General features: G+C 40.4%; 1 protein-coding gene across 5 annotated transcripts in view; it reads left to right on the top strand.

Annotated features, from left to right (window-relative positions):
* The window catches only part of ATRN (attractin), a 159,825-nt gene that overhangs the window by 72,476 nt on the left and 73,949 nt on the right, over window positions 1–13,400 (top strand). For all 5 annotated transcript variants that reach the window (XM_027069657.2, XM_015078127.3, XM_027069653.2 and 2 more), the window contains exons 12-15: window positions 5,231–5,451; window positions 7,650–7,771; window positions 8,811–8,949; window positions 10,813–11,003. In XM_027069657.2, coding sequence (XP_026925458.1) covers window positions 5,231–5,451; window positions 7,650–7,771; window positions 8,811–8,949; window positions 10,813–11,003 — 673 coding nt within the window. The remainder of the gene's footprint in view (window positions 1–5,230; window positions 5,452–7,649; window positions 7,772–8,810; window positions 8,950–10,812; window positions 11,004–13,400) is intronic.

A 13,400-nucleotide genomic window follows, 5' to 3' on the forward strand; every position in this document is an offset into this window, starting at 1 on the left:
CCCCTTTAAACATGTCCAGGGATGGAAAACTCACCTAAGAAGGAAGCTCCTTCCTTTTCTGCAGACGCCAGTTATTAGCGGGTTCTCCTTTATATTACCTAGAATCGACTTGTATCTTCTGTCTTCTGTCTTCTGCTGATTGATCTTGTTTCTGTTCTTCAGATTTTTGCAGGAGATTATTATATTTAAGGATAGTGCTGTGTCTCCTGTCTATACAGTCCCCAACCTAACTCTTTCTTCAGGTTCTGATCTGGCACAGTGGATGGCAGGATTGAGGATGTACCAGCACACATCACACAAGAGAGATACCATGTATGTGACAGATATGGCCCAGTATACTTTGTGATACAGACTGCATCATTTGCTGGCATTGGCCTTCCATGATAGCATTTAAGAACTTTCCCTGAAGCTGTTACACAACTGCTTTTATTTTGAATAGGTGTGATTCTGCATATATGGCCTGTTAAACAGCTTTATTCTGTGTTAATCACACAGAATAGGTGTGATTCTGCATATATGGCCTGTTATGTATATCAACAACAGGAGCTGATATACACAACAAATTGAATATACTAAAAGTCTATAGTTTGATAAATTTTGACATAAGGATACACTTGTAAAATCATCACCACAATCAAGACAACATATCCATCACCCACAAACGTCCTTGTTCAAAAATGTCCCCCGTCTTTATTCATGAGGGATATTGCTCCATCGTTTTATGTTTTTTTATGACATATTTGTCTGATTAATACTGGACAGAATAAATTGAGAGGTATTCTTTCCCCCTTTATTTTCTGGAAGAGTTCATAAAGGATTGGCATTACTACTTTACATGTTTGATGTTTGATAGAATTCATCAGGGACTTGGTAGAATTCATCTGGGCCTGGGCTTTTCTTCGTGGGAAGATTTTTAATTGGTAATCCAGTCTCTTTACTTGTGGTACGTTTATCTATTCAGATTTTCTATTTTTTATTAAGCAGTTTCTTTAGCTTTTTTTTTTTAATTGTGATAAAATTTTCATAATGTAAGATTTACCATCTTAACCAGTTTTAAGCGTATGGTTTAGTGGCACTAGGTGTGTTCATATTGTGTGTAACCTCATTGCCATTCATCTCCTGAACTTTTTCATCATGCACAATTGAAACTCTCTCCCCATTAAACAGTAACTCCTCATTTTGCTCTGCCCCCTGTCTTTGGCAACCAGCATTCTCCTTTCTGTCTCTGTGAATTTAACTCCTTTGGGTACCTTTAGTTGGAATCATACAGTGTTTGTATTGTTGTGGCTAGCTTATTTCACTTAGCAGAATATCATCAGGGTTCATTCATCCATGCTGTATATGTGTCAGAATTTCTTTCCTTTTTAAGACTGAATAATAAATATTCCCTTGTGCATATATTCCACATTCTGTTTATCAGTAGACACTTGGTTTGCTTCCAACTTTGCCTGTTGCAAATAATGCTGCTGTAAACATGGATGTACAAATATGTATTTGAGTCGTAGCTTTCAGTTATTTTTTTTAAATTTATTTTTTTTAAATTTACATCCAAGTTAGTTAGCATATAGTGCAACAATGATTTCAGGAGTAGATTCCTTAGTGCCCCTTACCCATTTAGCCCACCCCCCGTCCCACAACCCCTCCAGCAACCCTCTGTTTGTTCTCCATATTTAAGAGTCTCTTATGTTTTGTCCCCCTCCCTGTTCTTACATGATTTTTCCTTTCCTTCCCTTATGTTCATCTGTTTTGTATCTTAAAGTCCTCATATGAGTGAAGTCATATGATATTTGTCTTTCTCTAATTCCGCTTAGCATTATACCCTCTAGTTCCATCCACGTAGTTGCAAATGGCAAGATTTCATTCTTTTTGGTTGCCGAGTAATACTCCATTGTATGTATATACCACATCTTCTTTATCCATTCACCCATCGATGGACATTTGGGCTCTTTCCACACTTTGGCTGTTGTTGATAGTCTAGCTTTCTTTCTTTGCAGTATATACCCAGAAGTGGAATTGCTGAATCATGTTGTAGCTCTACTTTTTAATTTTTTGAAGAATGAGTCACTTTCAGTAGTAAGTCTTACTAGGAATTTGTTGCATTTGACTTGTCTAATTTGTTGGCATAAAAGTTCATAGTATTTCTTTATATGCCTTTTAATCTTTATAAGGTCAACAATGATGTCCCTTCTTCATTCCTAATTTTGTTAATTTATTTTCCGTCTATGTTCTTGGTCATTCTAACGCATTGTCAATTTTGTTGATTTTTTAAAGAACAAACTATTGATTTCATTTATTTTCCCCCGGTTTTTTTTGTATATATTTTATTGTTTTTTTCTATATCATTTTCTCCCTTCTGATTGCTTTAGTTTGTTTTTCTTTTTCTAGTTTCTTAAGGTTATTGATTTTAGATCCTTTTTCCCCCAATGTATGTGTTTAAAGCTGTAAGTTTGTCTGTAAGCACTACTTTAATCCCATCCCATAAACTTTTAAAATGGCATATTTTTGTTTTTATTTAGTTAAAAATATTCTCTAATTTCCCTTGTGATTTCTTCTTTGACCCATAGATTATTCAGAATATGTTGTTTGTTTTTCAGATATTTGTAGAGTTCACAGACTTTCTGCCTGTTGATTTCTAATTTAATTCCATTTTGGGGATTAGAGAACATATTTTGAAGATTTCTTAAAAAAAAAACACTTATTGAAGGGAGTGGGGGGAAAAACACAAATATTTACTGAGTTTTTTTATGGTCTAGCATATATGGTCTATTCTGGAGAATGTTCCATGTGCCCTTGAAAAGAATATATGTGTTATTCTATTTGGGTGGAGTGTTCCATAGTTGTCAGTTAAGTCAAATTGGTTGATAATGTTGTTCAAGTGTTGTGTAGCCTTGTTGATTTTATGCCTAGTTGTTTTCTCATTATTAAGAGTGAGATGTTGAAGTCTTCAACTATTACTGTTACTTTACCCTTTCTCAGTAAGGCAGTCCTGCCAGCAAAGAATTTTCTTAGTCTTTGTTTATCTGGGGATGTCTTTATTTCAGTTTCATTGTGGAAGGATAGTTTTGTTAGTTAAAAAAATGTTATTTGACGCTTTTTACTTTCTGTACTTTGAATATTTCAGTCCTCTGCCTTCTGGCTTCCATTGTGTCTTAGCCATTAATCTTAGTGTGATTCTCTTGTATGTGATGAGTTATCCTACTTTTATTGCTTCCAAGAGTTTCTCTTTGTTTGGGTTTTTTAGCAGTTTTTATTAATTAATTAATTAATTAGTTAATTTGTTTTCAGGAGTAGAATTTAGTGATTCATCACTTACATATAACATCCAGGGCTCAACACAACAAGCACCCTCCTAGTACTCATCACCCATTTAGCCCATTCCCTGCCCACCTTCCCTCAGCAGTTTTTAATTATAATGTGTGTAAGTATGGATCTTTTTGCGATTATCCTACTTGGAGTTTGTTGAATTTTATGGATGTATAGATTAATAATTTTCATCAAATCTGGGGAGTTTTCAACCATTATTTTTTTTAATGTGTTTTCTGTTCTCTCTCTTTTCTTTCTGGGACTCCCATTATGCTTATGTATGATGCTTGATAGTTTCCCACAAGTCTCTGATGCTCTTTTCATTTTCTTTGATTTAAAAAATTTTTCTTCAGATTATATAATCGTTACTGATATATCTCTTTTTAATTTTTGGATTTTATTTAAATCCAAATTAGTTAACATATAGTATAATAATGATTTCAGGAATAGAATTTAGTGATTCATCACTTACATATAACACCCAGTGCTCATCCCAACAAGTGCCCTCCTTAATGGCCATCACCCATTTAGCCCATCCCCCCATCCACCTCCCCTCCAGCAGCCCTCAGTTTGTTCTCTGTATTTAAGAGTCCCTTATGGTACTATTGATGTATTTTTAAATTCACTGTTTCTTTCCTCTGCCAGGTCAAGTCAGCTGAGTCCCTCTAGTGAATTTTTCATTTCACTTACTGTACTTTTCAACTCCAGAACTTCCTTTTAACTGTTCCTTATAATTTGTATCTCTTTATGGGTATTCTTTACCTGTTGAGTCACTCATATCCTATTTTGACTTAATTCTTCAGACAGTTTTCTTTGAATATATTTGTAATAGCTGATTTGAAGCCTTTGTCTCTTGAGTCCAACATGTGGGCCATCCCAGAGACGGTTTTGATGGACTGTTTTGCTTCCTCTATTTGGTTCACATTCTTGGGTTTTTTTGTGTTTTTTTTTTGCATATATTGTAACATTTTATTGAAACGGAAACATTTTAGGTAATATCAGATGTGGATTCTGATTTCCCCACCTTCACCACTGTGGGTTGTTGCTGTTTGTTTAGTGTCTCGTCTAGACTGATTCAGTAGAGTCTTTCTCCCCCAGTGTACCACTGCTGATTTTTCTGCCTAGTTTTTTTTTTTTTTTCCCTTGTTTGTATTTTTAAACCTGACTTACTAGGGGTTGCCTCTAAAGAGTCCTAGGGTTTTATGTTTTGTTTTTGTTTTTTAAGTGGTAGGGGAGAGAATGGTTTTTAGATACCACAATCTAAATACCAGTGATATTCATTGCTACTAAGTTGGTCCTACCCTTTTAAGAAGATAAGTCAAAGAGACGCTTTGTTGGACTGCCTGGCTGGCTCTGTGGGTTAAGTGTCCCACTTTGACTCAGGTCATGGTTTCATGGTTCATGAGTTCAAGCCCCACATCAGGCTCTCTGCTGTCAGCCCAGAGGCCACTTCAGATCCTGTCTCCCTCTCTCTCTGCCCCTCCCCCACTTGCACTTCTCTCTGTCTCTCAAAAATAAACATTAAAATTTTTTTTCAAAGAAAAGCTTTGTTGTTCTTGTTTTTAAAATGAAAAGCAGTGTGTGTGCGCATGTGTGTCTGTGTGTGTTTGATTTCCTTTTTCCCCTCCCCTCACTAGATAAATGGTAACATACAATATATACTTTTCTCTGCATTTCCTTTTTTTTCACATAGCAATATATCCTGAAGATCACTCCATAGCAGTATGTAGAAATCGTGCTCATTCCTTTTTACATCTACCGACTGCTGTTTCATTGTGTGGATATACCATTGTTTATTCACATCACATCCCGAATTGATGGGCATTTGGGGACATTTTGTCTAAGGATTGTAAGAAGCATTTCATGCATTTGTTTATAGAAGCTTTCAGTAAACTACGCCTCTGCTTTTTTTTTTTTCTCCCTGTAGCACCATGTATGTATTTGGTGGTTTCAATAGTCTCCTCCTCAGTGACATCCTGGTATTCACCTCGGAACAGTGTGAAGCACACCGGAGTGAAGCTGCTTGTCTAGCGGCAGGGCCTGGCATCCGGTGTGTGTGGGACACAGGGTCATCTCAGTGCATCTCCTGGGAGTTGGCAACTGAAGCACAAGAAGAAAAGTTAAAATCAGAATGTTTTTCCAAAGGAAGTATGTTTTTATCCTTTTCTTAAAATTTAATTAATTTGAAATCTCATTTTGTCTGAATCGTGGAAGCACTTAGGATATATTCATTTTTTATCTTCATTTTATTATCCAGAATTATTTGGTAATAACTGGAGCAAAGGCTTATGGGTGTTAAAAATTGGTTTCTAAACATTTTTACAATAGATGGGATCATGCCACATGGCTCCTAGAAGCCATGAGTGAGGGAGACAAAACCTTAGCATTGCATAGATTTTTGTATACCAACTCCTGAACCTAGCAGTTGGTCTCAGGCAATGCAATCCAGGAGAACCTTTTTGTGATGATGAAAGTATATTACCTGTGCATTGTCTCAGTATGGGAGCTACTAGTCACATGTGGCTACATGAGACACTTGAAATGAGACTGGTGAGACCAAAGAATTGAATTTTAAACTTTAGTTAAATTAAAAAATTACAGGGGCGCCTGGGTGGCTCAGTAGGTTAAGCGTCCGACTTTGGCCCAGGTCACGAACTTGCGGTTTGTGAGTTCGAGCCCTGTGTCGGGCTCTGTGCTGACAGCTCAGAGCCTGGAGCCTGCTTTGGATTCTGTGTCTCCCTCTCTCTCTGCCCCTCCCCCACTCATGCTCTGTTTCTCTCTGTCTCAGAAATAAATAAACATTTAAAAAAATTTTTTAAAAATTACATGAGGCTAGTGGCTACCATATTGGATTATGCAGTTCTGATGTTAAGGATGAGATTAAGAGGGGCAACCCAGAAAAGCTATGTTGGAGTAGATTGTTCTAGTGGATAGAGGTAGAGTTGCTCTCTTTGCAGAGTACTCTTTTGTAGCTTCTCTAGTTGGGCACAGCAGTGATAGCAAGGCAAGAGAGTTGCTGAGGATGACCAGTGGTCCTAGCTTTTAGAACCACCCCTTAATGTTTTCCAGGCTTTCTTCATCTTGTCTACTTAGCTTCTTATGGTTTTGCTCTGGCTTACAGCACAGTGTAATACAGTGAGATAATATCTGTAATAAAGTGAGGTAATATCCTACCTTTAAAAGTAAGAAAAATGTCTCTGCAAAGTATTTGTTCACTTCAATTAATTTAAAGAATGTTGACTGAATTTCTTAACTGTTAGAGTTGGTGTAGCATGTTACCATGAGGGTTATGGTGGATAGAGTCAGCTTTTACTGTCCTAGAATGCTTCAAATTAAGATGAGTATAAATCCTCAAAAAGGACACCCAGGCAACTTCCCAGTGAGCGCTGAAGAACAGAGAGGACCAGAACCTGGTAGGGTTCAAAGGGATAAAATCTGTGAAATTGGGTTTTTTTTTTTTAATCCAGGTTTTAAAAGTTCAAATTAAATGTACATGATTATAGAAAATAATATTTAATTACCTTAGATGGTTCAGTATGAATCCCTTTGCTGTGAGCTTATCTCAGATGTCATACCCCTGGTCACTCTTCTTTCTGTGTGGGCCCAGTCCATGGGGCAATGACCAGAGGAGGACATCAGCAACCCAAGGAGCATGCTTCGTGGGGGTGGGCCCTGCCTTGTCTTGTCCATGGGTTCCATCATGTGCCATGTTCACAAGTGGATCAACAGATGAAGCAGCATGGTTGTATGGGCTCTCTTTTGTTGCTGACCTTGGCCTGTCAGGGGTCCACAGGAGATGCAGCAGGTCTGTAGCAGCCCAGAAGATCTCAAACTTAACACTCTTAGATTTACATACATGCGTACAGAATGTATCTCAGCCTGGTGCCTCCTTTGGGCTTCTGTGGTGCTGCCTGCTTCCTGTGCCCAGATTAGCCTTGCATTTACAGCTAGGAGGAGTGGTTTGGTCTGTGACGTTACTTTGTTTGGGTCCTCGACAGCTCTTGGTGTTCATTCTATTGCTAGCTGCTTTTTTTCTCGGGGAAAAAAAGTATTCAGAGAACCTGACCTGCTTCCATAATATCTCATTATCGTTGAATGAAATGAATATATCTTTGTTTTTCCCCCTCTGTGTACTTTCTATGGGAGTAGGGGGCTTAAAAAAGAGTGTTTCTTTAAACTTCTTACTTATTTCTAAATATTCTTTTAACCTGAGCACACCAGTATATTTTCCTGCCCGTTTTACTTATTTTACTTCCCATCCCTTGTTAACATTTTTTAAAAACCTTAGTCTCAGATTTTTCTGAGGAGGAGCTGTCACAGTTGATGAATTTTTCTTCTTTTCGTAGCTCTTGACCATGACAGATGCGACCAGCACACTGATTGTTACAGCTGCACAGCCAACACCAACGACTGCCACTGGTGCAATGACCATTGTGTCCCTGTGAACCACAGCTGCACGGAAGGCCAGGTCAGGGGCCGTTTCTCAAGGATTTCAGAGGATGAAAGGGTCCCTGGGGGGGGGGGGGGTCAGGTGTAAGACTGTAGTGTGTATGGTACAAATACTGGCCCAGACTTATTTTTAAAACCTTTGGTGTGGATTTGGATTTTATTATATTGCTTAGGTTTTCTTTTAGGAAGGGCTGCTATGTGCATCATAATTTCAAAGGTCCTGCTGGCCGCAAGGGTTGATGTGTAGTGTTTTAGAAGAGAGCAGGACTATTCTTCTGTGTACTCCCTACTCCTTAGAGGCATGACTGTAGCTAAGTGCTAGATGTTTGGTGTGAGTGAGCTCACTCTACCTGTGCAAGCTTTTGGGAGCAAGTTTTAGAACTTGAGACTGAAGAACTTGAGTCAGGCGACTTTGCAGAATCTCCTTTTTTAGGTTCTAGGGCAAAAAAATAATAGAATGACTCAGCTTCTATAGTTTTTGACAGTTTATTCCACAAAGCAGTTCATAAAATATGAAAGTTTTAAATTGTTTGGGAGGCTTTTGAAAAGCAGTGGGTTGAACGCCGCCATTTCACAAATGAGCAGGTAGAAGAGTGGTGTTTAAAACAGAGCGCCTTAGGGCGCCTGGGTGGTGCAGTCGGTTAAGCGTCCGACTTCAGCCAGGTCACGATCTCGCGGTCCGTGAGTTCGAGCCCCGCGTCGGGCTCTGGGCTGATGGCTCAGAGCCTGGAGCCTGTTTCCGATTCTGTGTCTCCCTCTCTCTCTGCCCCTCCCCCGTTCATGCTCTGTCTCTCTCTGTCCCAAAAATAAAAAAATAAAAATAAAAATGAAAAATAAAATAGAGCACCGTGCCTCCTTCCTGGGTCAAGGCATGTCCTTGTGCGGAAGATTTCAGCACCCTATTTCCATTGCAGGCCTGATTCATCTGCATCTTATTTGTGTGTTTATTTGCAGTTTGCTTCCTCAGTTAAAATTTTGTTGATTTTAACATCCTGTTTGTCCTCACCATGAGTTCTGGCCGGGGATTAAGAGAAAAGCTTTTGTCCACTGTGTTCTAGATCTCCATTTCCAGATATGAGAATTGCCCCAAGGATAACCCCATGTACTACTGTAACAAGAAGACCAGCTGTAGGAGCTGTGCCCTGGACCAGAACTGCCAGTGGGAGCCCCGGAATCAGGAGTGCATCGCCCTGCCTGGTAGGCCTTGTAGGGGCATCTTGATGTGCATGGGTCCAGAGACGTCACACACACGCCCCCCATACTGTGCAGCCCAGATTGAACCCAGCAGAGGAAACAAACTCATTTTAACCATTCATCCACCGTACCATAATTGTGGTTATTTTTTTTAATGAAAATACAGTTCTTAAGCATTTGCTCGTACTGTGCTTTGAGATAAAGTAAAGCATCATCTGCTGCTCTGGGGAATGGAATGATGGTTTGGCTCCGTATCTTCGAGCCTGCCGCATTGTCTCTGCTCGCCTCTGTTGTGGTCACCTGGCAGTAGAATGCAGCAATTTTGGCAGCCAGTCAGTCTGAGGGGCACTTTATGAATAGTTCTTCCTGAAAACTGGGATTAGATTGTCAGCACCTTCTGACAAGAAGGAAGAGAGATGCCTTTATCAGCAGCACCTCCTGGGGTGATCTCCAGTCCTGAATATCTCAATTTATGGCCTCTAAGGTTTGGAATGAAGAGTTGAGGGCCTCAGGCTGGCCAGCCACGACAGAAGTTCTATGATACATTTGCTCAACCATGATTTCCCAAAAGGGGTACATCTGTGGTTCTGTGCAGCAGCTGAAGCATGCCCAGGGCAACAGGGTCTGCCTGGCCCCTTTTGAATGTCCTTTGGAAGTACTTGATTCATCTTGCATGAGTGTGAGCTTCTCGTTCTTTATCTCATGGCATCTCAAACTTCAGTGCACTGCAGGGGATTTTGTCAAATCAGATTCTCATACACATCGGGGGTGGGGCTCTAGAATCTAGATTTTAACGAGTAGTGACACTGATGCCACACTTGGAAGAACAAGTCTTTTTTTTTTTTTAATTTTTTTAACATTTATTACTTTTGAGAGAGAGAGACAGAGTGTAAGTGGGGTTGGGGGGTGCAGAGAGGGGTGGGGAGATACAGAATCCGAAGCAGGCTCCAGGCTCTGAGCTATCAGCACAGAGCTTGATGTGGGGCTCGAACTCACAGACTGCAAGATCATGACCTGAGTTGAAGTCAGGCACTTAACCGACTGAGCCACCCAGGCACCCTGCAAGAACAAGTCTTTATCTGCTCTTCAATGAACCCTTTCCCATGGCACCTTCCACTTACCTCACTGACTGGTAACGGGCATTGTTGGTGGCATTCTTCAGGGAACTTACTTCTGGCAAGGTTGCTTTGCTGTGCCCTTTTAGGAAGCGTGCAGAGCTTCTGTGGGGCAGGGCACAGAGCTGAACTGGGTGGGTTCAGGGTGACTGCAGAAGTAGATTCCCATCTTGCCTCATGTGCTGCAGCTGTATCACTTTGGGTTTGTTGTTGTTTTGTTTTGTTTTGTTTTTTCCTGAAAAGGATCTTTCCACCTCACTTTGGGGACGTTTTGTGCCCTTGATTTGTGCCCTTTCCACTTGATGTGAAAATAGTGCAGCTTTTGAAGACTGTAGTCTTACTCACTCACCAACTCATTTCCACACTCCACAGTTTTCTTCCCCATCCTTCCATTGTGCATATTTATTTTTCTGCTCTTCACTTAGGATTTTAGTCTTGTTTCTAATTGTTCGTCAAAAAGGAGTTTAGAAATTGAGCACTGGCACCTAAGATTTTTTCTTCCAAGGTATAGAGAGTTGACCTTAGAGTATGCCTCTTGAGATCCAGGAAATAGGACTGGTGAAGTCTAACTTTCTTCTATTCTGTATTGGTCCTTAGTGATGGGTTGGATGCCGTCACCATATCCTAGTGAAGTACTGTGGAATTCAAATTGCAAAAACCTTCTAGGTTTCTGGTGATTCAAACTGGTAATGTAGTGGTTTTGTGTGGTTTCTAAAACTCTTTTTTTTCTTTTTCCCCTGCTTTACAAAAGAAAATATCTGTGGCATTGGCTGGCATTTGGTCGGAAACTCGTGTTTGAAAATTACCACTGCCAAGGAGAATTATGACAATGCTAAATTGTCCTGTAGGAACCACAATGCCTTTTTGGCTTCTCTTACAACCCAGAAGAAGGTAGAATTTGTCCTTAAGCAGCTGCGAATAATGCAGTCATCACAGAGCATGGTGAGTTAACATCCTCAGAACTTAAATTTCTACCACCCACCCTTCCACTGAGAGCACGAACACAGCTTCCCTGTGATGTGCTTGGCACGCGGAGTGCTAGTGTGTGAGTATACTGAGAGACTGGATTGGCACGATCAGATGCTCTTCCTTTGATGCTTTCTTCTTACCTTAAAATTGTTCACACTTTGTAAGTCATATCTATTAGATTGTAAGACAAAGGGATAATTACACGTATATTGAGTAGCGCCGTGTGTCACATATCCTTGTGACATCAGCTGATGCTTTCATCCTGGCTTCTGGGTTCTGCTGGGGGAGAGGGAAAGGGGATGTCACTACCGATTAGGTTGAAGGAAGCCGCTGGAGTCTGTCAGGTTTCAGGTATTGTTACAGTGTGTAATATTTAATGGTAATCACCCTAAGAACTGTTGGGTCTTCCTTAGGTCTGACAAGCTCCAAAGGAGAGGGCACCTTCTTATCAAACGTTTCTGAGCCCAGAAAGCCCCAAGTTCTCTTCCTGTCCTCCCAGTGCCCTCAGTTGGCCTTCCAGTGGCCTGTAGTTGATACTCTACAAACACATTTTGTCTAGAGAGGGATGAGCAGCACTTTGTTGGGTGCAGCCTCCTTCAGGGAAAAACATGGAAAGTGTGGTCTGGGTTCTGGTTACATTGGCCTCTGTATACCACCTGCTGTGTGACTGGTGGGAGGGGCCCTATAGTATTTTACTTTTCTCCAGTTGGTCTTTTTTCCAGTGCAGCTTTGGTATGGCATGGACAATTCAGACACTGGCAATACATTATAAATGTGGTTATCTCAGGGAACACTATGGCCACATTTTATGTTTTATGATATTTTGAAGGGTTTTTCACATTGCATAATCTCCATCAGAGATTTGTTTCTCTTTTCCTCAGCCCCAGAAATGGGCCTCTTCCTCTGTTCTGTCCTTGGCTGTTGGCCGGTCTTACCTGTAGTCACTCCCTCAGAGAATTGATGGCTTACAGCTTTCCACATTACCAGTGACCCCCAGGTCAATGTCCTTGAAAGACCACCTGGCTAGAAGGGTCCTGCTCTGCCAGCTGACCACAGATATATCTTCTGGTACCTTTTCCCTCTTCCTCCAGTTTTCTGGCTCCAGAAGGTTCTGCATAGCTCCCAGGTCTGCTGGGAACACATTTGTACAACAGGAATTCACAGTCTTGTGGTGAGACTGACAGGTGAAAAGACAACTGTAGTGAAATGTACTTCCATAGGTGTGAGTCTAAACCTAAATCCCAGGCTTGCACGGAAGAACGAGAGCGAGCGCTGGACCTAGCCTGTAGGGCAGAGGCTGGCTGATAGACAGCCAGAGAGGTAATCTCTGAAGATGAGAGAGTTGGGAAGGTGGAGAGGGAAACACCATCTTTATATTGTACCACCACATGCAAGATGTGGAGATCGAGGGGTGAGCTGCAGGTATGGTTGCATGGCTGGCTGCGGGCTAGGGGGGAAGGGAGGTCCTGTGGCTGGGCCTCACGAGGTATCAAATCCAGAGAGGCCTTGTGTATAATGCTGATTGCTATGAATTCTATCCTGAAGCCAAAGAGGAAGAAATTGAAGGACTTTTAAAAGGTATTAATTTTAATTAGCTTTCTTTCCTTAAAAAATGCATATTGCAAAGGAAATTTAGAAGATGCTAGCATTAAAATCAAAATAAATATCATTTATTACAACTAAAAATAGCTTCTGGGTATGTTTATTTCTTTGACATCTTTAACAGGCACGTATATTTTTTTCCTCTCCAAAATGGAAATACATTGTACATTCTGTTTGTAACTGCCAATATTAGGAATATCTTTCATTTCTGGACTAAAGCGTATACTTCGACTTAAAAATTGTTTTAAATTGTAACAAGAAGAAAACTTTAATAGAGCAGAAGATGGCAGAGATTCCCAGAGGTCCTGTAATTCCCTAGAAAATTCAGTGCCAGGCAGTACTCCCCAGCTTGAAAGTACAAATCTTCAATCATCTGAACTGGCCAAAGCCCCGACACAAGCTTAGTTAATGATCCAAGCATAAGCATATAACCAGTATTTCATAAATATTGGTAAGATGCTTTTATGCATAAGTAATCATTTAAACCGAGGTTGGGGGGTGGCCATCTCTGTGTAACATTTGCCATAGGGTATAGTACTTTAGGGACTTATTATTACCTCTTTGCTGTTAATCTCTATGAAAATTTTTATATCTTCTCTGACTTATATTTCTGTCCTTTGTAAAATGGTCATATTGAAGTGCCAGGGATGATATATAACATTAAAAATGATAGTCTGTCCTACTCTGCCGTGGCTCAGTCAGGATAGGGAGGTTTTCTTTTATCTGTGGGTATATGTAACGTAGTGGTTTTTATCTAGAAGCCTGTTT

Source organism: Acinonyx jubatus, chromosome A3 (assembly GCF_027475565.1).
Source record: "Acinonyx jubatus isolate Ajub_Pintada_27869175 chromosome A3, VMU_Ajub_asm_v1.0, whole genome shotgun sequence".
NCBI classification, from domain to species: domain Eukaryota; kingdom Metazoa; phylum Chordata; class Mammalia; order Carnivora; family Felidae; genus Acinonyx; species Acinonyx jubatus.